Here is a 25092-nt window from a genome sequence, read left to right as displayed (position 1 = left end):
GGCTTCAGAGTGGGGCAAAAATAATAAACAAGTCAGAGATAGTGTTCACAATGAGCATTTTCTGCTCACGAAATTGGACTAATTATAAACAAATACATGCTTTATTAATAGGCAGCTTTAATTTCATGGCATTCATATGCTATGAAAACAACCTACCTCCCAATCCTCCCTGCCTGGATTTCAAGTCGCACATGAAGAGCTGCCCCCTCCTATCTCAGCTGTTTTGCCATGCAGTGTTTCTACCACAGAAACTCAGTCTCCCAACTCCTCAGACTTTTCTCTGGTTGTTCTAAGCTCCAGGGACCACCTCCTCCTTCCAATCACTCTCCCAGTCCTACCCATCCTGCCATATTAGCTCCAAGCTCACCACTCCCTCCATGCTTACCCCTCACTAGTCTGGGCCACACTGATTGTCTGCTTCTCTGAAAAAATAAGATTCCTGTGTCAAGAGTCAATCTTCTCCCACTAAACTGTCAGGTCACTGAGTGGCTGTAACCTTACAATTTCATGTTTCACTGGAATTATTCTATTTTATTGTTTTTATTGTTTCTAATAAAAGGGATGTATGTTTAAAACAATTAGATTTAATAACATATCTTTCAACAAAAAGTTGCCTTAATTACAAGGAGAGTGCAATTCTGTTCCAGGCCTAAAGGTTCATGCTTTCAATGTTTTCTATCTCAACTCCCAGCTGGTTCCTCTTTACCTTAGAATGATGCTAGATTATATTATAAAAAGCAGTTTTCTCAGGGCTGACATTGTGCCCCAGCAGGTTAACCTGTTGCTTAGGAAGCTACATCTCACATGGGAGCAAAAATTCCAGTCCTGGCTGCTCAGGTATTAATTGATGGAATACCTGGGAAGGCAGCAGCAGTTGGCCCAAGTGCTTGGGCCCCTGCCACCTACATGGGAGACCTGGATGGGGTTCCAGGCTCCTGGCCTCTCCCTGGACCAGCCCCAGCTGTTGTAGCCACTTGGGGAGTGAGCCAGCGGGTAGAAGATCTCATTCTCTCCCTGTACCTCTTCCTTTCAAATAAATAAAATAAATCCTTTTTTTTTTTTTAAAGGCAGTTTTCTCAGCAAACCAGAGTTTTCGAATTGGCCAGGCAGGCAAGGCCCTTTGTAACTTACCATTACCTTAGGCTAAGATGTAGATTCAATGCTGAAATCACTACTAATGTCAATACCACAAAATTGGAGTCTTCAGAGTGATTCTCCCACAAAAAGAACTCAAATTCTCTGATCAGAATGCTGTTATGCTATTTATGAACATTTTATTTATTTTTTAAAAACTTCACACACATAGAAAAATAATCAAGTGACAGAACACAAGTCAATTAACTTCTACTGTGCTGCTGGAATTAGTACAACAAAGTTCTCTATCAGCTTTATCCCTCTTCACCACAATGGAGGGAAAGAAAGAACAGAAACGAATGGTAGGTCATTTGATGGTAGAAAAGGGAGCTGGGATTCCACATTCACTTTGGAACCTGAGTAGAAAGAACTGCTTTCCCCATTCATGCCTGGGCAAACAGTGTGGCCAGACATTGGCAAAGGAACCAGACAAAATATACAGCCAGCAGTTTTCCGTCCTAACAGTCAGCTCCTCTCAAGTCCAGAAGGCAATCATTTCTGAGTTCAATCTGGGTGACAGCAGGAGTATGTCCTCTGTCTGCTGGTTTTGACTGTGCATGTGAGCAGGTGGATAAAGATCTTGCAAACCTTTAGTTGGGTATAACACAACAGGACAGGCTACAGGAAGGCTCCCTGCCTTCCCAGCTTGAGAAGTAGGGAATCTAATGTATATTTGGTAGCCTGTAGAGCCCTATGCAGTGAGCTATGATGGATGAAGTATTTTTTATTACTTTTTAAAAATATCTTCTTTCACACACAAAGATTCCTCCAGTTGATCCTCTATTACCCTAAATGTTCTCTCTAGTCATGAGCAGGTAAGAATCTATATAGCCAGGATCAATAGGCTGCCTCAGAGCTTCCCATAGGGAAAACTGAAATCTAATTATTCTTTTCCTTCACTTAGTTTCTAAGTTGAGAACTCCAAGTAGTAAGAGGCACAGGATAAGGCTGAGGGACACTGAACCTTTTTGAGAGTCTACTCCTCTGCTGAATGCCACTTTGAAAGGAAAGAAGAAATCAAATGGCAATTTCCAGTCCACTCTGGGCTGGCCTCTTGGAGGCTCTGGCTTCTGAGTAATGTCCACAAAATTCACAAGAGTTGTGAGAAATACTTCCGTTATTTGTTGGGAATCCTGCAAGAAGAAAGTGAATGACAGGTCAGTGCTCATTATCCATTATATGGCTTTCCAACTTGGCTGTCATTTTCCCTGAAGAAAAGCCAAAAATAAATTGCTCTAAGCAACGTGGCTCTTTTGCTCATTTTGGTCCTATGTAGTTCACTGAATGAGTCAAGGAAATAACGTTTCCTAGCAACAGTCCACGACACCAGAACAGTGAACATCTCTCTAAAGCTGACTCCAGCTTCCCCTCGTTAGGGAACTGCCTGATTATCAGAGGCCGGGCAGCAAAACCTGCTGCTGTTATGTGCTTACCAGCTCAAACCTATCAGCTCTCAGAAGGCTGCAGGCTCTAAAACAGTACAGTATGCATCTACAAGTAGAAGTAGCAGAGGAATTCTATTCTCTCAAATTGCAGAAGGAAAGTGGAATCTCATGGAAAAATTGAAGATCTCAGTCATGTAGATTAAAAAAAAAATTATCAAATTTACAACCTCGCAGGGTTAGAAAGGATCCTCCCAACTACACACCAATTAAAGTCAAACCAAACAGATGCTCCCAAAAGGTGAGAACTTGTGAGGCTGACTCCAGTATTTGATCTAACAGATATAGCTTTTGGTAGTTATGGCTGCAGTCTGATGATACCGGAATCATGTTTATCTGAAGTAAATTCCCTCTGTGCTCAGTAAGCAAATTTATAACAATAATTTGACCACTCATAACTACCTGTGAAACCTGAAATGAAGATTTTTCTCGATTCACCTTCATTCATCCTGATGTACATAAGATCACAGTCAGCACCAGGCTCTAGGAACATAATTTTACCTAGAATAACCCTTCTAGGGACTGCTATGTTTTGTTTGTTTTCTTTTTATATTTTATTTATTTATCTAAAAGGCAAAGAAACAGAGAGAGGGAGAGAGAGAGAGAGAGGGAGGGGGGAGAGAGAGAGAGAGGGGGAGAGAGAGGGAGAGAGGGAGAGAGGGAGAGAGGGAGAGAGGGAGAGAGGGGGAGAGAGAGGGAGAGAGGGAGAGAGGGAGAGAGGGAGAGAGGGAGAGAGGGAGAGAGGGAGAGAGAGAGGATTTTTCATCTGCTGGTTCACTCCCCAAATGGCTGCAATGGCAGGGGCTGGGCCAGGCTGAAGCCAGGAGCCAGGAACTTCTTCTGGATCTCCAGATCTCCCAAGTGGGTGCAGGGGCCCAATACTTGGGCCATTCTCTGCTGCTTTCCTAGGTGCATTAGGAGGGAGCTGGATCTGAAGTGGAGCAGCTGGGATCAAACCAAGGCCCATATGGGAGGCTGGCACTGCAGGTGGGGCCTTAACCTTCTATGCCACAGCGCTAGCCCCTTGTTTGTTTTTTTACGGTGTGTACTGGGGTCAGTGTTGTGATACTCTTAACTGTCCTATTAACTCTTGGGTGCACAGAACTAATACATTATCTAAAGTGCTAAAGGAACCATAGACATTCAAGGGTACCTGGCCTGGCTGAAGCTGTTAAGGGAATCCTGATTCTAGCCAGGCCTCCAAGACTGTTTGAAACTGACCACACAAAGAAAATGAGGAGGAGCTTATTACTTAAGAGTAAGTACTAGGTTTTTCTGGATGTTAACTGACAAAAGGGTTGGTTAGAACTTCAGTTTTCCCCCAGGAACTTTGTAATTGGAAGAGGATATATTCAGTTTTTTGAGGAAATTTTGCAGTTGACATTATTGGAATATGTTAATGGTGTTATTTAATTTCACTGCAGAATGTCTGATGTACTGTACTGGCCAGGATGGTTAGAAATACTTTGGGATGGGAAATAGAAGCAGTAATGAATTTTCAGCTTTGGGTTCAGTGCTATCTAGGATTTAATGAATGTGCTATTTTGACCAATGTCAGAGCCTTCAGGAAGAAGATAACTTTTAAATTGTCTACCAGTTGTTCCAGGAAGATATGCAAAGGAGCTATAGCTGGAATTCAGGTAGTGGCCTCATGATCAAAGTGTAATACTACATTAGGAAGCCTAGTGGTTGACTCACCTAACATTTTTAGTAAAAAAAAATTGATATGTTGATATGTCTAGCTCTCTTTAATTAGATTAAAACTCAGGCCGGGAAAAGAGTAGTGTCAGTAGTGTACTCAACTTCCCAAATCAGGGAATTTCTTGAGCCCTGAAGTTAGTGTATACCATAACTTTTCTACTTTTTGTTTTTCTTTTCTTTTTTTTTTTTTTGACAGGCAGAGTGGACAGTGAGAGAGAGAGAGAGAGAGACGTATACCATAACTGACCTAAGATAACCATGAGCACAAGGCAACCTTTCCGCCCACGTCTACTCAGGCATGTATTTTTAGGTCTATCATGGTGCTTCAGTGGCTTGGAAACCCCACATGACAGAAGCTGGCGGAACAGTTATGCTTTCTGATTCCCCCTGATATGTGCTCAGCAAGAGTTACTACTAGACTTGATTTTAGGACAGCACTGTAAAGACATCTTTTCCAATCCAATAGGAATCAGATAGGACACCTCTATCTTCATTGAAATAGGAGACAAGCAAGGTTTCATTAAAGGAAAGAAGGCCAAACCTAAAAGCCTTCAGAAACTACCAGCAAGGAGACCTCTGCAGAAGCCCCAGGCTCAATAATAGGAGATGAAGGGAGATAGGATCAGATAGATGGCCACTGAATAGGATCTTCTTACTGCAATCAGTTCTATACTTTCACAAGAGACTGGATGATTTAATTCAAAGAAATTACAGACCTAGGGACAGTGGGCATAGAGAAGGACGGAGTGAGGAGTGGAATTAAAAACTGGGAGATTACTCTGTATAATGAAACCCCTTCTCTCTTTTAGCTCCAAACTACTGGCAGGTGGTCTTTTTAAAGAGTTATTTATTTATTTGAAAGGCAGAGTTGCACAGAGAGAGGGAGAGACAGAGACAGAGAGATATTCCATCCACTGGTTCAGTGTCCAAATGGCTGCCATCAGCTGCGGCAGGGCCAGGTGGAAGCCAGGAGCCAGGTCTCCTACATGAGCAGGGTCCCAAAGACTTTGGCCATCTTCTGTTGCTTTTCCTAGGCTATTAACAGGGAGCTGGATCAGAAGTGGAGCATTAAGGACTTGAACTGGTGCCCATACGGGATGCCAGCATCGCAGGTGGGGGCTTTACCTGCTATGCTACAGTGCTGGCCCCTGGCAGGTAGTCTTATACCCACACCCCTCATTCAGGAGGTTGACCAGCCTTTTCTGGAAAAACTTAATAGTCCTAGCAAAAGCACAATCTATACCAAATGAATAGAATAAACTCAGAGGAAACAGAGACAATGAAAGCTGAAGGTGTAAAGTTATTAATATCTTCAAAGATAGAAAAGACAAGAAATGGAGAATAAGAAGGGGCTCTTACAAATAAAAATGTGATAGCTAGAATAAAGAATTCAATAAAAAGGATAAAAGTAAACTAGTAGAATTCTTTCAGGAAGAACACAAAGGTAGAGATAGATGATAACGAGAGAAAAGGAAAATAAAAGAGGATCAATCAAGTGACCAAGTAACAGATTAGCAGGAGTTCCAAAAAGAAAGAACAGAGAAAATAGTGGATAGGAGATTATTAAACATGTAATAATTGAAATGTCAGAGAACTGATTTTTCTATTGTGAAAAGAACACCCAGCAGACACATGGTTAAGACACTGCTCAGGACACCCACATCCCACATTGAAATGCCTGGGTTGGAGTCCCAGTTCCTATCTGATTGCAGCTCCCTGATGATGTGCAGCCTGGAAGGCAGCAGGTGATAGCTCAAGTAGTTGGATCCCTGCTACCCATGTGGCTGGCAGTTTTTCTCTCTTAGTACCTGGGCTATGTCTCGCCATTCCCTTCTAGCTTGTAGGGTTTCTGATGAGAAGTCTGCTGTGAGTCTAATTGGAGATCCTCTAAGAGTAATCTGACGTTTCTCTCTTGCACCTTTTAGAATCTTTTCTTTATGTTTCACTGTTAAAGCAATGTGTTAAAGTAATCTATTATGTTCTCTTGATGTCTGTTAAATTCTAATTGTTCAAAAACAGCTGAATTTTTATTAAGAGCTATGGGTTATTTAAATATGTGCTTATTTTCAAAGATTTGAATAATCACCTTGTAACAATGATCAAATTTGGTCTATGTTACTTCATAATTTTAAGGAATCTTATTTCAACCAGATATTTTGGATTTTGAGCCTTCTTGGCATTCTTGACAGGCATTCAAAAAATCAAAGTTTCAAACAATCTGGACTCTAAAATTTCCAGTAAATCCTGGACTTTGGTTTTTCCACTTTGGGTCCAACTGAAAAAATACTGTCAAGATGTGATGTGGTACCAAATTTTAAGTTTCTATAATGGAAAATGCTATTAATACAAATGTTTGAGAATTAAAAAGTCTAATGATTTTGTGTTACTAGACATGATAGTTATCTTAATGAGAAAGCCCCAGAGGCCTAAAGGGTTAAATACTTGTAAAATCCTACAGGGGCTTTCAAAAATACTGTGAAGTAAGCAAGTGCCTCTTCTTGGTTGATGAGTTTATAATTTTAAACATGGCGACTTAAAGTCTTTTGTCATCCATAGTTATATATGATTTGCTGCTCATAAAACTAAAGCGTTGTTGGTTCTGTGTTTAGCTGTCCTCCTATAGGTTCCTATGGACTTTTTCCAGCCTCTTCTATTGTATTCAGTACTTTGGGATAGCTCTGTAAACAGATGAAGCCAATAATGTATTAACAGTACCAACTGAGAGAAAGTATGGTTAACTGAGGTTACTAAAAACAAAAAGCAATTCAAATCAATTGGCAATCTACAAAAAGAGTTAAAGATTTTAAAAGCTATTATTAAAATTGCTATATTGGTCTACTATGTTATGTTATATATGTGTACATATTGTATGTCCATATGGGAAAATTTTATTAAGAATGTTATTTTAATTGGCTTATAGATAAGATTGTCCATAAATTTAAGCTGCTAAAATTAATCAAAGATACATTTTAATTCGTGTGACCTGGATCTCTGTATTGTATGTTTTATACTTGTTGGTAGAAAGAAACTAAAAACATTTTATATGGTTGTGCTTAAGTTTACTGGTTAAACAAACTATATCGTGTTAGATATTTAAGAGATGTTTCCAAATACATGATTCTTAAAATTTATAGAAGGCATTGGACCTTATGGTAAATGTTTTCTTAAGTTGTTATCTAATGGTTGAAACGGTTTGCTAAGTATTCATGTGATATTACTATTGTCAGCAAGCGATCTAGGACTTTCTCCCGCATTTCTCCATTCTAAGCCCAACTTGTTCTTTCATTTCTCTATTCTCCTCAAGGTAGGAAACTAATTCTATTATGAAGGAATTTGTACAACACACAATTTAATCTTTAGACCTTATAAAAGAGATGGCTAACATTTTTCTGTAATAGCATAGCGAAAATAAGAGCTTAATTTATAAGCTCATAGCTAGATTTACTTCGCCATCAGCGAAGTAAACAGTAAGTAGAAAAAACATCCCTTTCAGACCAAAGGGAAAAAAAGTTTTTAAGGGAGAATATAATTTTCCAAATGGGCATTGTCTACCTTAGAAAAACTACTACAGAACATGCCTGTGACTATAGACTTGGAGTTCAGGCCACCGAAGATTAGAGATGGGACTTGGGCACTCCCTTGACTTGCATCCTCTGGTCTGCTTTAACAAAAACCAGGAGGAAAAGAAAGCTAGGCATCAGAAGCAATGGGTGGCAGGCCTATTAATGGCTGATCTGTACAGTGATCTGCCCTCAAGGAGACCCAACAGGCCAGTCCACTGCAGTGGCTTTCAATGTGGTAAGCCTGGGCTTCAGCAGAAGTCAGCTTGTGAAGAGCCCTGACAGCTATGCCAAGAGTTGGATCACTGGAAATGGACCTGCCCTGGACTTGAAGGATGCCCAGGTCAGAGCCACAGATCTTATTGGCTCTAAGCTGAAAAGCCCTTCACTCAGCCCAACTTCCAAAGTGACCACTGCAGCTGAGGGGATGGTCAAGTAGGGTCAGCAACATTGCAGGCAGAACTGTAAATTTCTTGTTAGAGATGTCACCTGCCTTTACCTGGCCAGCTCTCCTCCTAGGCCAGCCAAGTAATGAAAGTCAACAGCGTGCCTTCCCTTAGGAGGTTCACACCTCCCTTAGGATGTACCCCATGTGAAGAGATAGATAGGTCTGGGCCTCTTAACTTACAAGGCCTAAAGCCCACCAGATTATTATCAAGCCCCTTCTATCAGGTTCTATTTGCCTCTAAATCAGAAAACTTAATTGTAGCTTAGACAGCACCTTTCTTAGCTCCTCTAATAATGACTCTGTCCTTTGTTCTAGACCCTGTCTAGCGCACTTGGGCCTCATTCCTTCGTAATCATAACCTCTACTCTACCACCAATGGCTCTACTCCCAACCTGTGTGTACTGATGGTCCTCTTCTCCACTTAATGCTGTATAATTGTTCAAACCTGGTAAATGCCACTCTTAGGATCATTGGTTACTATCCTCACTCTCTCTTTTATGACCTTGTCTAAATATGATCAGAGTCAGCAAACTTGGAAGGCTTCCATAGCCTAGGCAACTCATGACGACAGCCTAGGGTGGTTACTGGCACCATAAACTAGAGTGTCAATTTGTTGGGTCAACAACAGGAGCCACTATGTACTTGCTCCTCATGTGGGATCTCTGTCCTTAATGTGCTGTACATTTTGATTTAATGCTATAACAAGTACTGAAACAGTATGTTTCACTTTGTGTTTCTATGTGGGTGCAAACTGTTGCAATCTTTATACTAAATTGATCTTCTGTATATAAAGAGAATTGAAAATGAATCTTGATGTGAATGGAAGGGGAGAGGGAGTGGGAGAGGGGAGGGTTGAGGGTGGGAGGGAAGTTATGGGAGGGGGAAGCCATTGTAATCCATAAGCTGTACACTGGAAATTTATATTCATTAAATAAAATTTAAAAATTAAAAAAAAAAAAAAAAAGAAACTCCTGGCTCCTGGCTTCAACCTGGCTCAGCCTTGGCTGTTGGAGCCACTTGGAGAGTGAATCTGTGGATGGAAGATCTCTCTCTGTCTCCTCTCTCTCTGTAACTCTTTCAAATAAATAAATAAATCTTTTATTTAAAGAGATAAAAGGTATTTTGGTATAACTCCAGTGGGAGGACAGGAGGAGAGTAACAGCACCTATGAAAATAAGAAGGCAATGCATCCTCTCAGAAGATGATGATTCAGGAGATAACTATACACAATGCTTTGAAGTCAAGCTAAATATAGAAGGAAACAGCAAAATAGTTAAAGAGGTAATTTCTGGAGAGCAGGAGGGTGGGGGGGGGTATGGGGCTGTATTTTTAAGCAGAATCTTTTCTGGCATCTTTTTTTTAAACTTTAAAAATGCATGTAGTATTACTTTGGTAAATTATATAATTATCAACTAACTTGATCACTTATAATAATAGTATCAGTCCGACATGCAGGGGAACTGAAATATAAGGAGGAATTCACAGCTTCAACAACTTGTGTTGTCCTAACTCAGGCTAAGGGAGCTGGGCTTTTCTGTCCCCTAAGTCACTGGGTAAGGGTCATATGGAGTGGCTAGCACCAGCACCCAACAGGCAAAAGTGGGTTCTAGTAAGCAAAGCAAAGAAGGAAGAAAACCTCAGGCATACCCATCAAAATGGGGAGGGTGGAGGGATAAAATACAAGGGTACTGCAAATGCAAAATCACTTTTAGAGATAGTCCAGAGTCTCGTGTACAAAATTTAAAAGAACAGGATGAAATGCCCAAATTAAATGCTACCTCTCATCCTTGACTTCTCCCACAACTTGTACATCTAAATACCCAAGTCCTACCTATGGCACCTCTAAATCTTCTAAATTCTACCTACTTTTCAGAGTCCACAGAGCTGCCACCCAGGTTCAGGCCACCAGTGTCACCTGGGGAATTTCTACAGCAGTGCTTAGAACTGTTCCAATTTCACCTGAGAATTGCTTCCCCTCTTCCAGGGATGGTAGCTATCTTTGTTCACCACTGTATATGTCGCTCCAGGCATGGTACATGGCCCAGAGTAAGTTAGGATTTTAGGGGAGGACAAAGAAGGAGAGGTGCTTTTGGAGATAAGGAACTACAAAATAAGAGATGATAAATCTCAAGGTAGAAAGTATGTCATAGCTATTAAGAGTCAGCAACCACGCCAGAGCTACAGGGCAGCAGGTAAAGCCGCCATCTGCAGTGCCAGCATCCCACACAGGTGCTGGTTTGAGTCCTGGCTATTCCACTTCTGATCCAGCTTCTTGCTAATGTTCATGGGAAAGCAGTGGAGGATGGCCCAAGTGCTTGGGCCCCTGCACCCACGTAGGAGACCAGGATGAAGCTTCTGGCTCTGGCCTGGGCCAGCCCTGGTCATTGCAGTCATTTGGGGAATGAACCAGCAGATGGAAGATCTTTCTTCTCTCTCTTGCTGTCTCTCCCTGTCTCACTTTCAAATAAATCTTAAAAAAAAAAAAAAGTCAGTAACCAAAGATCTATTTGACCCCTTATCCTTTCTACGACAATGTAATTAGGATCCCTAAAGGTTGTGTTTCATCATTCATCCATATCTTTATTAATATTTCATATGAAATATTTATTCATTTATCTATGTTCATAATCATAAGGAGGTTTCAAACAAGTGCAACCTACTAGATACTAAAATAGCCTTTTGAACTGCACTTACCAAGCACCGGATAATACTGAATGTCATTAACTCATTTTATAATCTGAGCTTTAGTACCAAATGAAGAATAATGTTTTTGAGTTATGTTCAGTGTATTATATTTGAATTCTGAAATCTAAAGTTTTTATATTTTCATTCTTAAACATATGTGTAGGCAAAATGAGAGAATTCATTGTTTAGCATGCACAGCAAGAAGTGCATTGAAAAAAGTGCCCTCAGATCTGGTCATCTCATTTCTTTCATCAAGACAGACAAAAGACCCACCGTCAAGTCAGCACATTTCTTTTCCTGTGGATCCAGTTCTGTTATGTATGGTTGACTTAATTTATTTTTACTTAAAAGCTATAATATTTTATGATGTTTACTTCAGAAATTACCACCAACAATTCTATTGTAAACTTTGTAAGATTTTGGGAGTTTATTTGTTCCAATTCAGTTTACAATGGAGCAAAATCCTTTATCCTCAAATAAGATTTACTTTGTAACAACATGAAGAGTTCACACTAGGTTTTGTTTGGCTTTGGTCATAGGAAATATATATTACACTTTCATTATCACAATGTTTAATTTTTTTATTGGAGAAGCAGAGAGAGAAACAGAGACTGAGAGATAGAGACAGAGCAAGCAAGACAGCAATTGAGCAAGCAAGAGACAGAAGAGAGCTCCCTTCTGTTGGTCTATTTCCCAAATGCCTGCGATGGCAGGGAGTGGGCAAGCCGGAAGCTGAGAATTCAATTCATGCCTCCAATGCAGGTGGCAGAGACCCAAAGACTTGAGCCATTACCTGATGCCTTCCTGAGTCTGCTCTGGCAGGAAACTGGAATTGGGAACTGCCGCTGGGATTCAAACCCAGGCATACAGACCATGTTAACTGCTAGGCCAAAAGCCTGCCCCTATAATCACAATTTTCAATCCTTTTATGTTAACCCCACATGTCAAAGCATTACAAGTGAAAATTGTCATTATTAAGGAAAAAGCTGTGACTAACATCTCTTAGATTTATGTTTTATGGTATATTCAAACAATGCACAAGAACAAATTCTCCTTTGGCTTACATGTGTAACACATTATTGAGCTGTGTAAGTTCTTTATTCTAAACACAACTTTGTCAATATGTATTCTAAATATTTCCCCCTAGTGGCTTTCCTGCTCATTTTTCTGAATGTCTTTTTGTTTGAATATTTTTTGAGGCTATAATTTATAAATAATAAAATATATACATCTTACATGTTTAGTTCATTGGGTTTTGACAGTTATATGTGCTATTTGCCAATACAAAAAAAGATCTGGAATATGTTCATCATCTCAGTTCCTTTGTGTCCCCTTCCATATTATTCCCTGCCCCTCTCCCACAGCAACCATTTTCTGACTTTTATCACGATGATGAGCTGTCCTTGTTGTTGGACTTCACATAAACAGAATCTTAGAGCCCACTTCTGTGTGTGTGGCTTCTTTCACTCAAACATTCTTGGGATTAATCTATGCTATTTTATGTAGCAGTAATTCATTATGCTTAACTGCTAAGTAGCATTTTCCATTGTGTAAATATAATTTCCATTCTCCTTACGATGGATATTTGGGTCATTTCCAATTTTGTGATGTTATCAATAAGGTTGCTATGAACTTTCTTTTACACATCTTTTTGGGGGCATATGTTTTTTTTTTTTTTAATTTTTTTTTTTTTGACAGGCAGAGTGGATAGTGAGAGAGAGAGACAGAGAGAAAGGTCTTCCTTTTTGACGTTGGTTCACCCTCCAATGGCTGCTGCAGCCGGCACATCGCGCTGATCCGAAGGCAGGAGCCAGGTGCTTCTCCTGGTCTCTCATGCGGGTGCAGGGCCCAAGGACTTGGGCCATCCTCCACTGCCTTCCCGGGCCATAGCAGAGAGCTGGCCTGGAAGAGGGGCAACCGGGACAGAATCCGGCGGCCCAACTGGGACTAGAACCCGGTGTGCCGGCGCCGCAAGGTGGAGGATTAGCTTGTTAAGCCACGGCGCCGGCTTTGGGGGCATATGTTTTAATTCCTCATTAGTGAATAACTAAATGTAAAATTATTGGGTCACAGGGAAGATACACTGATAAAGTTTAAGACCAGCTAGTTGTACCATTTTCCCTTCTTACTAATAATTTATGAGAATTTCCAGTTTTACATTTCTTGGAACATGTTTATCAGTTTTTTTCAATTCTAGCTATTCTAGTGGGCATAAAGTAGTAACCTGGGGTTTTAATGATGGTGAATACCTTTTTATGTTTACTGGTCATGATGTAAAACAGTACCCAACAAAGGTAGAAAAACACTACTCTAATATCTGCATTTCTCTTTTCTGTTCTGCCACAAATCTTCTTGATATGCCACTTTAATGGGAGGTTGGAACCAAGAAAGTTATGATAAAAATAATGATGATATGGGGCCGGCGCTGTGGCGTAGTGGGTAAAGCCACCACCTGCAGTGCCAGCATCCCATATGGGCGCTGGTTTAAGTCCTGGCTGCTCCACTTTCAATCCAGCTCTCTGTTATGGCCTGGGAAAGCAGTATAAGCCCAAGTCCTTGGGCCTCTGCACCCACGTGGGAGACCCAGAAGAAGCACCTGGCTCCCGGCTTCGGATTGGCACAGCTCCAGCTGTTGTGGCCAACTGGGGAGTGAACCAGGGGATGGAAGACCTCTCTCTCTCTCTCTCTGCCCCTCTCTTCTCTGTGTAACTCTGACTTTCAAATAAATAAATAAATCTTTAAAAATAATGATGATATGGCCGGCGCCGCGGCTCACTAGGCTAATCCTCCGCCTGCGGTGCTGGCACCCCGGGTTCTAGTCCCGGTTGGGGCGCCGGATTCTGTCCTGGTTGCTCCTCTTCCTGTCCAGCTCTCTGCTGTGGCCTGGGAGTGCAGTGGAGGATGGCCCAGGTCTTTGGGCTGTGCACCCGCATGGGAGACCAGGAGGAAGCATCTGGCTCCTGGCTTTGGATCGGCACAGCATGCCGGCCGTGGCGGCCACTTGAGGGGTGAACCAATGGAAAAAAGAAGACCTTTCTCTCTTTCTCTCTCATATTGTCTAACTCTGCCTGTCAAAAATAATAATAATAATAATAATGATATGATGATCAATATGTGCTGGGTTCTCACTATGCGCCAGGAGCTGAGCTAAGTGATTTTCTTTTCTCTTATTTAATCTAAACAACTGAATGAGTATTAATAATCTGCATTTCACAGAAGACATAGAGAAATGAAATAACTTGACACAGACCTACATCAGTGTGACTGAAAGCCCTCATGGTTACCTCATAAACTCCAGGCAATAGGTCTCCTAGGTAATCTAAAAAGCAGATGATCTACTTGGTGATGGACATGAATATTACAATTTTGGAAAGGTGTGGAGCCTTGGTCCTGTGATCTCACATTGTTCTTTACACTCACTTGCTTTGGTTTTGATTCTGAGATTCTGTAAAATGACTTGTTTTTTTTTTCAAGAGGTATATTTAAGTTTAAAAAAGCTTTTTATGTAGGTATGATACCTGGTGTATGTTATCAATCCCTAAATTTTAAGATTGCTTTCAAGGCCTTATAATTATAAAATTATTAGCAGAGGAATGCCATGTAAAATAAATGCTATCTATTTCATGAGTTTGTTGTGAGAATTCAACAGTCAAAAAAAAAAAAAAACTACCACGTGTCACATAGTAAATATTCAATGTTTACTATTATTATTATTATTATTAAAGTACAAGAAGGGAAGTCTACACAGCCTTTGTCTTTGTATTTCCCCTACTATATACAGTTTGTCCCTGGAAACGCTCCAAAAATTTTGGTACTTCACTTCTTTTTTATAATAATAGGACCTTAAAATGTTTCTATAATTATACAGTTAAAATCATCATGCAATTCAGTTCAAAATTCAACTGACCATCTTGCAGCTTGATTTCAAGGTTCAAAAACACAAATGCCTACCAGCCTAATCAGATAACCTGAATGACAAAAGTGGGATGGCCACGGTTAGCTAGGTGCAAGTTTTGTGAATGGAGAAAAGGTATGCTATAGGGTATGGAGAATAGGGTACAATGGTATAGGAGTATATGGGTATAAGAGAATAGGGTATGCTATTTATAAGTAGGTTCCACCATTCAGTGACAAGATTTTTTTTTTTTTTTGACAGGCAGAGTGGACAGTGAGAGTGAGACAGAGAGAAAGGTCTTCCTTTTGCCGTTGGTTCACCCTCCAATGGCCGCCGCGGTAGGCGCGCTGCGGCCGGCGCATCGCGCTGTTCCGATGGCAGGAGCCAGGTGCTTCTCCTGGTCTCCCATGGGGTGCAGGGCCCAAACACTTGGGCCATCCTCCACTGCACTCCCTGGCCACAGCAGAGAGCTGGCCTGGAAGAGGGGCAACTGGGACAGGATCGGTGCCCCGACCGGGACTAGAACCCGGTGTGCCGACGCCGCAAGGCGGAGGATTAGCCTAGTGAGCCGCGGCGCCGGCCTCAGTGACAAGATTTTATACCATACAGGAATATCATAGAGTCTTCACTGTCAAATTTCAAGAGAATTCAGAAATCTGGATATCTAGGTAAAATTTCCTTATTATGGTGGCAAAAATTAAATTAACAAAATAACTGTGGACCAAACAACACAAGTCTACCCAGAGTAAATAAAGTCCCACAGGCTGCCAGTTTGTGCCTCAGCTTTAGTTTCATGCTATCACTCAGAGACACAAACTGACTGACACGGCCTGGGTGAGCCTATTATCGACTGTTAACTTCCACGTGCAGAAGAATCCTGGATGATATATAGTCTACAAGTATTAAGTCCTTCTCTTTTTCATTTTAGAAACTTTGTAGCATGTACACTGGTGTTCTTGGATATGTTATGAAATTCTGGGAAAAAATTTTCATAGGAAGTCCTGAGAGACAAGCCTTGTGGATAGGGAAGTGATTTAAAGTTAAAGACAAATAAGCATAAATGCATAAAGACAAAAAGAACTATGTTTATGTGCTTTCAGGAGAAAATTCCCATTCAAGATCCAGGAGGTTAAAAAATACTTTCTATACAGATGATATTCTATACTCTAGAAAGCAATGTTTGCATTTAACACATTTGTTTCATAGCTCAAACTTTTACAAAGACACGGCAACTTAATGGAGATGAGCTTTAAAGACGTGAACATTTTTGCATATTCCTAATGACTTTTGTAAATCCCTTACAGCACCCTAAGTTAAGGAATACAGTTTTGTATACACCATACCACCTCTCAATAAGTTCAACACAATTAGTTTTTCTTTGATCATTCAGTTAGGCGTGAACAAAAGATAAAATTCTCAATTGTTACCCACTTATGCTGAGTCAGACTAGACAACTATTAAGTCTGGTTTTATAGAGGGACGAAACTAACCTGAAAAGTTAACTTCTGCTAAACACTACAAAAGATACTGGTTAAAATATCAAGACAAGAAAGAGGTACCAGGTAGCTTCAATGTCTAATAGAATCAGAGAACAATCCTGTGGCTATCTTCTTGTGTATGTTGTGAAAACAGGAACCCAGAAATAAAGAGGAAAGATAGAAAAATTTGACACTGGATTTAATGTAGAGTCTATGAGATCGAGTCTCACAGAAATAATTCTGTTTTATTCACTAAACCAACACTGGAGGAGAATGGAATCTTATCATTAATGCAGTTTCTGGTAACTTGAGTGTTAACCCCATTTACAGGCATAAAGAAACTACTGCAAGGGAGGGTTAAAAGCATTTTACTTCTGACCTAAATGCAGCCTTAAGCTTCTTTCTTTTCTGGAAAGTAATGAATGCGTAAGAATTTTAACCTATTTTAGTTTCTATTAAACCAGGTGTTTAGCCAACTGGTTAAGATGCCCACATCCCACACTGGAATGCCTGGTTCGATTCCTTGCCCTGGCTCCTGACGCTAGCTTTTAGCTAATGTAGATCCTAGTAGGCAGCAGTGATGGCTCACGTAATTGGGTTCTTGCCACCCCAGGCTTTCCCAGCTCCTTGCTTCAGCTGTGGGCACTGGGAGAGTGAGCCAGAGGTGGGAAAGCTTTCTCCACCTCCCCCTCTCTGTATCCTGCTCTCTGCCTTGCCCTCTCTGTCTGCCTCTTCAAACAAATTAAAAACAAAAAGCTTCAAACTTTTCAGTTAAAAAAAGAAGTTAATAAACTGGGTTACAAGTTTATATGTGAATCACTTTACTAGGACCTAATAATTTCTAAGTAAAATGAAAATACCATGTTTCCAAGCATCTAAAGCTAAGCATTAGGTTCTAAAAGCAAGGCAGACACTAAAGCTATCTGAAGGCACACTATACACCATAAACAATAGGAATATGTTTACTACAGATAAAAGCATTTATCTAGTGGAGCACATACAACCAAGAATTAGTGACTACAAACCAGTCACAGCATTATTTTAATAATTCACAGGTTCAGAGATGCTTCTATAATTATGTGGTGGTCACATTCAACACACATTTATGGAAAACGTTTTCTGGGGTTGAATCCACAGTATGGTAATAGTGCTAGGGTTACTTAAAAGAAATTAACTAATACTATAATCTAGAGTCAGGAACTTCTTTAAAAACTGGGTTATGGTGGACATTGGCTGTAAGTCACCTTAACAACATTTTTAAGTAACCAGGCAGAAAGGATAAACTTCAAAATTAATTGTGCCAGCACATTCTAAACACACATTGGCTGGTAACATAAATTGGCTGTCAGAGTTAAAAATTTTGGTCATCAAATGGCTGATAAGACAATTCAGGCTTTGAAAGGCTTGGCGGTCTTTTATGAACCATGACTTACCCGTATTGTCTGGCACTGGTATAGGAATCGGGCTCTGGACACATGAGCTTGTGGATTAGACTGAAGGCCTAAATAGGCCCACAATACCTGGATCTCCAGGGAAACTGGTATGGTACAGCAAGAAGTACAGTTCATAGCCTGAAGAAGGATAAAGAAGTATTTGTTTTAATTGCCTGATTATTGCCTACAGTCTCCATGCATTAAATAGCAATTTTTAAAAATTATTTTCATGTTATTTGAAAGGCAGGGGGGGGGGAGAGGGAGAGAGAGGGAGGGAGGAAGGGAGGGAGACAAGGAAAGAGAAAGACAGAGACAGATTGTCCATTTAGTGGTTTACTCCCCAAATGTCTGCAACAGTGCAACAGTCAGGACTGGGCCAGGCCAAAGCCAGGAGCCCAGAAGTCAATCTGAATCTCCCATGTGGGTGTCATGGACCCAGTGACTTGAGCCATCACTGCTGCCTCCCACAGTCTGCATTGGAGGGAAGCTGGAGTCAGGAACCAGAGCTGGGAATCAAACCCAGGCACTCTGATGTGGGATGTGGGCATCTTAGCCTCTAAGAAGAATGTCTGCTCTAAGCAGTCTGTTTTGAAAGCTTCAGGCAGCCTTGAAAGTTTCTGGAATACAAATAGAATATACTTAAAGCAGTAGTTTGGTGGGACTAATTGCAAGATGCAGGAACAATTCAAATGATTTCAATTTTTAACCTGTTAATGTATTTTTTGTAAATAAATATTAAATTTTTATAACAGGAAGAGTATAACTGAAGAGTGTATTGATGAAAGGAGTATAATCATGAAATTTGTGATGAGCAAATATTCAAGTAAATGAGAGAGTATTTGAAAAAATGGTGATTTTTGAACCATAATCTCTAGATTTTCTCTTTAATTTTTTTTTCCAAGTAAGGAAAATAAGTTATGTGTAAGCCTAACTTGAAATAATTACTTCAAATGGACAGATTTCTTATATCCTTCCTCCTATGTTACACATTATCTGTGGAAAGAGGTGGGTTTTAACTTTATTATCTGTAATTCACAAAGGAGTAAAATGAGCCATCATCAGAAAGTGTATTTCTCTCCTTACTGAAACACTGCAGCTCCTGCTGAGGATCCTGGTCCACCCTCCTCTCTGGGCCGGGTCTGCATCACCAAAGATGGCAACATGCTCCGGTCTTGGCTGTCCGTGAAGAGCCTGATAAATCTCCTGCTGCTGGCCACGGCAGCCATCCTTTGACAGCCTGCAATTAAACACCACGGAGCCAGAGTCCAGTGCTAACATACTACTGTAACCACATCAGCATATTAATCCATGCATTAGAAATGGCATGATAAAGCAGACTGGAGGAAATAATCCTCACTAGGAATTGAGGACTATCAAAAAACTCTTAGCAATGTTACTTAGGTTAAACGACTATTTCTTACAAGCTTTCTCTAAACTGTCATTTCAAATATAAGTTACCATATCAGTATTTTCCCTACAAGCAGGGACAAGCAAAGACTTACCTGAGCTTGCATCCAGACATTGCATTTACTCCAAATTGTACTTCATGTCTCTTAACAGAGCAAATTCCATTACCCTGACTTTGCAAGAGGGTCATCCGAGGTAGAAAGGTGATTATCAAGGAGATCAGAACAAAAAAACAAGTGAGGATTGGGAAATTCATGCATCACTGTTCCTTTAACACTATTTATATTTGAGTAATATCAGGATATTGTTCAAGTCACAAATTTTTCTTTTCCTGCAGTGATTAAAAAACACAGTGACAAATACTGTTTTTCCATAAATTGCTTTAAAGCTGCTGTTATCAACATTTGAGAGTAGAGTTGTAGCTTGGTAAAGAAAGTGATAAATACCTAAAAAAATGGGGAAAGCTTGAGAAATAGAAACTCAAAAAGATCAACCATTGCAGCTTTTCTCATTAGACTGTAACAGGACACCCTCTTCGAAAAAGGATACTGAGTGACTCATGTCACCAGTTAAAGCCAAGAGTGGCTTCCCAACAATATAGCCAGGATTCCCGCTTCTAGGTCCAGGAAGAGAAGCAGCTGTGCTCTGTTGAAAAGACTGTGGAAAGAGTGAAGAAAAGTCAGCTATGGAGACCAGCATGCTATACTCTGTTCCACTACTGGGCTTCATACCCTTCTTTAAGACAATTCAGTGAGCAACACTGAATCTGGCTTCTTTGCACAGTATTGCATTTTGCAGAAGTTTTTACTCCAGTGCTTTACTTTTTCTAACTCACTAAAATAAATCCTAAATGATCTGACTACTGAAATTCACATGCTACATTTACCAAGGATTACAACCAAGGATCAACCAAGAATTCCTTAACCTTGTTTTTCAAACATTATCAGGGGTGGGTATTTGGCACAGCAGTTAAGATATCACGTAGAACACCTGCATCCTATAAAGGAGTGCCTGGTTCTGATCTTGGCTCCTTCCCTTCCGATATAGCTTTCTGCTAATGTACACCTCTGGGAGGCAGCTGGTGATGGTTCAAGTACTTGAGTCCTTACCACCCAAGTGGGAGACTCAGACTGAGTTCTGGACTCCTGACTTTGGCCTGGCAAGCTGTGACTGTTGCAGGCATCTGAGAACTGAACCAGGGGTTGGTCTCTGTCTTTTTAATAAGATGAAGATAATTTTTAAAAAATGCTGTTAATTTAGGGCTACATTCAATCTTGCTGAAGCCGGAACTGCGCCAATCCAAAGCCAGGAGCCTGGAGCTTCTTCCAGGTCTCCCACGTGGGTGCAGGGGCCCAAGGACTTGGGTCATCTCCACTGCTTTCCCAGGCCATGAGCAGAGAGCTGGTTGGGAAGCGGAGCAGCTGGGACTCAAACTGGTGCTCATATGGGATGCCGGAACTTCAAGCCGTGGCTTTACCTGCTACGCCACAGTGCTGGCCCCTACATATAATTTTTTTAAATATCTTTTAAAATGTTTTTTAAAATATATTTTAAGTAACTATAGATGTTCTAGAGATGCCATCTCTGAGAGACACAGGGCTTGGCTGATCACCTGAAGGTAAAACTGAGAAAAACTATTCTAGGTTCAAGAAAGAGGAAAGAAAGCAAAAGGGAAGAGATAAGGATCAAAACTGGAAATTTTGGAAGTGAATAAAATACTGAATACTCAGAAATATGAGAAAAGCTAGTTAAAATTTTCTGTAGAATGATGGCTGAGTTTATGATTTAGAACAACTACTGAGAAGACAGTTTTGATATGAGATTGAAGTCCTGCTTTGCTCAGAGATGATGTCAATGAATAGGTATCTGCTGAACACCTAGCTGTTCTAGCTATCAAGAATGAATTAGGTCTTTGCTTCTCATTCTATTTCCCATGTATTACAGAAGCATAGAAACTATTTGTAACCCGGTATTTCCTCCCCTTCTGGTACCCTCTAGGAGAAGGGCCCTAACCCTGAAACGAATGATGAAGTGTTGCTGTAGGGAAGTTCCTGGTTCAACAGTCAGGTTGGTTTGTCCAAAACTGACAGTGACTGTCTGGATCCCAAAAGTCCCATTGGTCTCTATTTCATAGATGACCTGAAATACAAAAGAAGAGTCAATTAATAAAAAGTAATTACTGGGCTGATTATGTTTAGAACAGAAGAATCTCCATCTTGAAAAGTTTTATTGAAACTAAATGAGGGGGCTGGTGCTGTGGCATAGCTGGTAAAGCCGCTGCCTGCAGTGCTGGGATCCCACACCAGTTCAAGTCCCAGCTGCTCCACTTCCCATCCAGCTCTCTGCTATGGCCTGGGAAAGCCATGGAAGATGGTCCAAGTCCTTGGGCTCCTGCACCTTTGTGGGAGACCTGGAGGAAGCTCCTGGCTCCTAGTTTAGGATTGGTGCATCTCCAGCTGTTGCAGCCATCTGGGGGAGTGAACCAGCAGATGGGAGACCTCTCTTTCTCTCTCTACCTCTCTGTAACTCTGCCTTTCAAATAAATAAATAAACCTTTTAAAAGAAAGAAACTAAATGAGGAAGACTGGGAGCCTGCGCTGTGGCATAGCGGGTAAAGCTTCCGCCTACAATGCCAGCATCCCATATGGGTGCCAGTTTGAGACCTAGCTGCTGCACTTCCAATCCAGCTCTCTGCTATGGCCTGGGAAAGCAGTGGAAGATGGCCCAAGTCCTTGCGCCCCTGCACCAGTGTGAGAGACAAGGAAGAAGCTCCTGGCTCCTGGCTTCAGATCGGCGCATCTCCAGCTGTTGTGGCCAACTGGAGGGTGAACCAGCGGATGGAAGATCTATCCCCTTCTCTCTTTCTGCCTCTCATTCTCTCTGTGTAACTCTTTCAATAAATAAATCTTTTTAAAAAATGAGGCAAATTGAATATATTCTTAAAAATGCCAAACATAAATACCAAGAAAACATATGTTGACTTCACATTACATTTGTATGTGAAAAAAGACTGGATGGAGCTCTCTGCAAGGGCTCATGGGAGGGCTGAGTTTATGATAAGCATTGAAAGGGAAGAAGAAATCTCTGATTGTGGGCAGAGGTGAGCAAAAGCAGAAGCCAAGGTGAACCTGGAAGGAAATTAGTTTATCTGGCTCTCATGATGTTTGGAGATAAACAGAAACAGTACCTCAGGGTGTAACTCACAAGCAATTGAAGGTAACCTTAAATTTCTTCATATAGTCTTTAACATGATGCTTTATGATAATTCTTACTCCTTTATGTTGGACTGATTAGAAGAGAAAGAACAGGGAACAGAACTAATTCATTTCAATTTTACTGTCAACACGAGCTAATGGTCAGTAGGAATCAGTAGCAGACTGCACATGGGCAAAGGGAGAGGAGTCAGCAACAGTGAATCTGAAATACTGGAGAATGATGGAATGGAAACGACGAAACGTGGTAGGGAGCAAGGCAATGGGCTCAATCTCGGCGTGTTACATTTCAGGCTACGTAAAATCCAGATGGGGGTCAGGCTCCCATTTCATGGAAGACCAGGCATCTCTGGCAACACTGATCCACAGGCCTCAGTCCACCATCTGAGGTCAGCATCCCTACCTGGGAAACGACATTCCGACAAGTGTTTCCAGCCAAGAGAGGAGGGTCAGTCTGTGAGGCAGGGGTTACAGGAACCTGGAGCTAGCAAAGGAAAGAGGCGAGTCAACTACAATTGAAGGCTGCGCTTTTCTCTGCCAGCTACAGGAGTATTTTCTTTCCCTAGGACTGTTCCCTTCTCTTTCCTTCTACTGCCAGCCTACAACTGAAATTCAGGTCATCCTAAATCAGCACTTCTCAAAACACATTTCTCAGATTGCTAGACACAAAATACGGGTTCCACAGCTATGTAAATTTTTAAAAATAACACATTCAGGGGCCAGAACTGTGGCGCAGCGGGTTAAAGCCATGGCCTGAAGCACTGGCATCCCATATGAGCGCTAGTTCTAGTCCCAACTGCTCCACTTCCAATCCAGCTCTCTATTATGGCCTGGGAAAGCAGTAGAAGATGGCCCAAGTCCTTGGGCCCCTGCACCCACGTGGGAGACCCGGAAAAGGCTCCTGGCTCTCTGTCTTTACCTCTCTCTGTAACTCTGTCTTTCAAATAAGTAAAATAAATCTTAAAAAAAATATATATTCAACATCCTCTTCATAGAAACTGACAAAGCACTCTAGCAAATTAAACACTCCAAGAAGCCCACTTTCAATATAGTGTTTATTTACCTGAATGTTTCCCAAACTTACCTAACACTTCATGATCTTTATATCACACAAGGCTATTAACAACATAGAACATACCTGGGAAAACACTGTTGTAGACCCATCCTTAACTGTTTGATACATCATGCTTACATTTATCTCACCATAACAATTTAGACTAAAATTTACTCAGATATAAAGAGGTCAAATATTCTTTTTTTCTTTTTCCTGATAAACCAATTCATACCTTCAAATTCTGCAGGTCAGTCATACCTCTTGGAACCTAAAATAAGAGAAGAGAGATCTAAGTGTGCATATACCTTTCATAAAATCACCAGGAATCTGTAGTTTCATATTACTATTAATAAATTTTGGTAATGGGAAACCAACATACTAGAATGATACACTTCCTGTCTTCCACCTGACTCTTCTTTACACTAAAATGACGGGAGTGGAGCTAGCTGGGAGTAGGACAGAGCTGTATTGAACAGACAAAGCAAGAAGTTTGGTGAAATAATGAGATATCACCCTCTTATGTTCTCCCAAATCAATCCCCTTAGCCTGGAGGGTGACAAATTCTAATCGTGGGTCTGTACTCCAAATTCTTTCATCTTTCTTCATATGATGGGGGTTTCAAGGCCTTCTGCCTTATACGTAGCTCTTGAGGAGTCTAACTTTCAGTTCAATGCTCTTTCCATAACCAATACCAATGGGAAGCATGTTGACTTCAAATCCACAGTGGGGACAGAGTGAGGAGAGAAGAGACACCCACCTTCAAGACTGTGAAATTATAGTAAGAGGCAGCATCAAGGGCTGGATCCAGGGTACAGCTGCTTGCCAGGTTCTTGAAGAAACGAGTGCAAGTTGTACTTTTACTCTCTAGGAAGCCTTAGGACACAAATAGTTAAGAGAGTAGTAAATGAAAAAGCTTCTTTTAAACTGGATACAGGATGGTATTTCTGACCTGGACTTACCAGCAGGATTGCTCTCAGAACAGAGTCCCCCAGCTCCAACTCCAGCAGGCTGCCTCAGTAAACTCAGTACAGACCACTTAGGGAAGTAAGTCAGAATGGGGTCCCCAGCCTGAATCAAATATTGGAGATTGGAATGAATTACACCAGAGAAGACAAAGTAGAAACAAAGGTTAACTCAACAGCTTGTTTACATGGGCAGAACTGCCCTTTAAAAGAGCTGATGAAGGGTTATCTGGTTGTAGGGAGGTTCCTCGAAGATCCCCAGGCAATTGTGTACTATTAAAGAAGAAACCTAACCAAACAATCCCACCCCCTTCCGTGGGCTCACCTTATAAAAAGGTAGTGGTGACTGCGTTTGCGTTGTTGAAGTGAATGATTCTCCTCCAAACTCTGTAGCCAGGTCTTGAAAGTTGGTTGCATTGACCTTTTGGAGCTTCTGGAAATAGTTTAATTTTGCTAAATTTTTTTTAAAAAGAAAGAGTATTTAGATAAAAGAACATTGATTTTTTAAAAATATCTGGCATGACAAATGATAAAATTTTTTTATTGCAGCATAATATAAAGTATGCAGATACACTAAAGAATGAACTCAAGCAATTTTAACAAATGTACTTATTGGTATCACCACCACACAAATCAAGCCACAGAACACTGTCCCAGAAGGTTCTCAGCCAATATTCCATC

The 25092-nt window shown here is 40.9% G+C and overlaps 1 protein-coding gene across 1 annotated transcript in view; it reads right to left on the bottom strand.

The window, feature by feature from the left end:
* Positions 1–1248: 1248 nt before the first annotated feature.
* Positions 1249–25092, bottom strand: part of TCTN3 (tectonic family member 3) — a 30462-nt gene continuing 6618 nt past the window's right edge. The window contains exons 4-14 of the mRNA XM_062214763.1: positions 24737–24864; positions 24409–24517; positions 24207–24322; positions 23682–23717; positions 22799–22879; positions 21197–21322; positions 19734–19840; positions 19279–19374; positions 18860–19013; positions 17777–17914; positions 1249–2267 (exon numbers count right to left, since the gene is read on the bottom strand). Of these exons, the coding sequence (XP_062070747.1) occupies positions 2031–2267; positions 17777–17914; positions 18860–19013; positions 19279–19374; positions 19734–19840; positions 21197–21322; positions 22799–22879; positions 23682–23717; positions 24207–24322; positions 24409–24517; positions 24737–24864 (1328 nt within the window). The 3' untranslated portion in view covers positions 1249–2030. The remainder of the gene's footprint in view (positions 2268–17776; positions 17915–18859; positions 19014–19278; positions 19375–19733; positions 19841–21196; positions 21323–22798; positions 22880–23681; positions 23718–24206; positions 24323–24408; positions 24518–24736; positions 24865–25092) is intronic.

This window comes from Lepus europaeus, chromosome 17 (genome assembly GCF_033115175.1).
Source record: "Lepus europaeus isolate LE1 chromosome 17, mLepTim1.pri, whole genome shotgun sequence".
In the NCBI taxonomy this organism is placed as follows: Eukaryota; Metazoa; Chordata; class Mammalia; order Lagomorpha; family Leporidae; genus Lepus; species Lepus europaeus.
The sequence above is the reverse complement of the archived record's forward strand: the minus strand, read 5'-3'. Positions and strand labels throughout refer to the sequence as shown.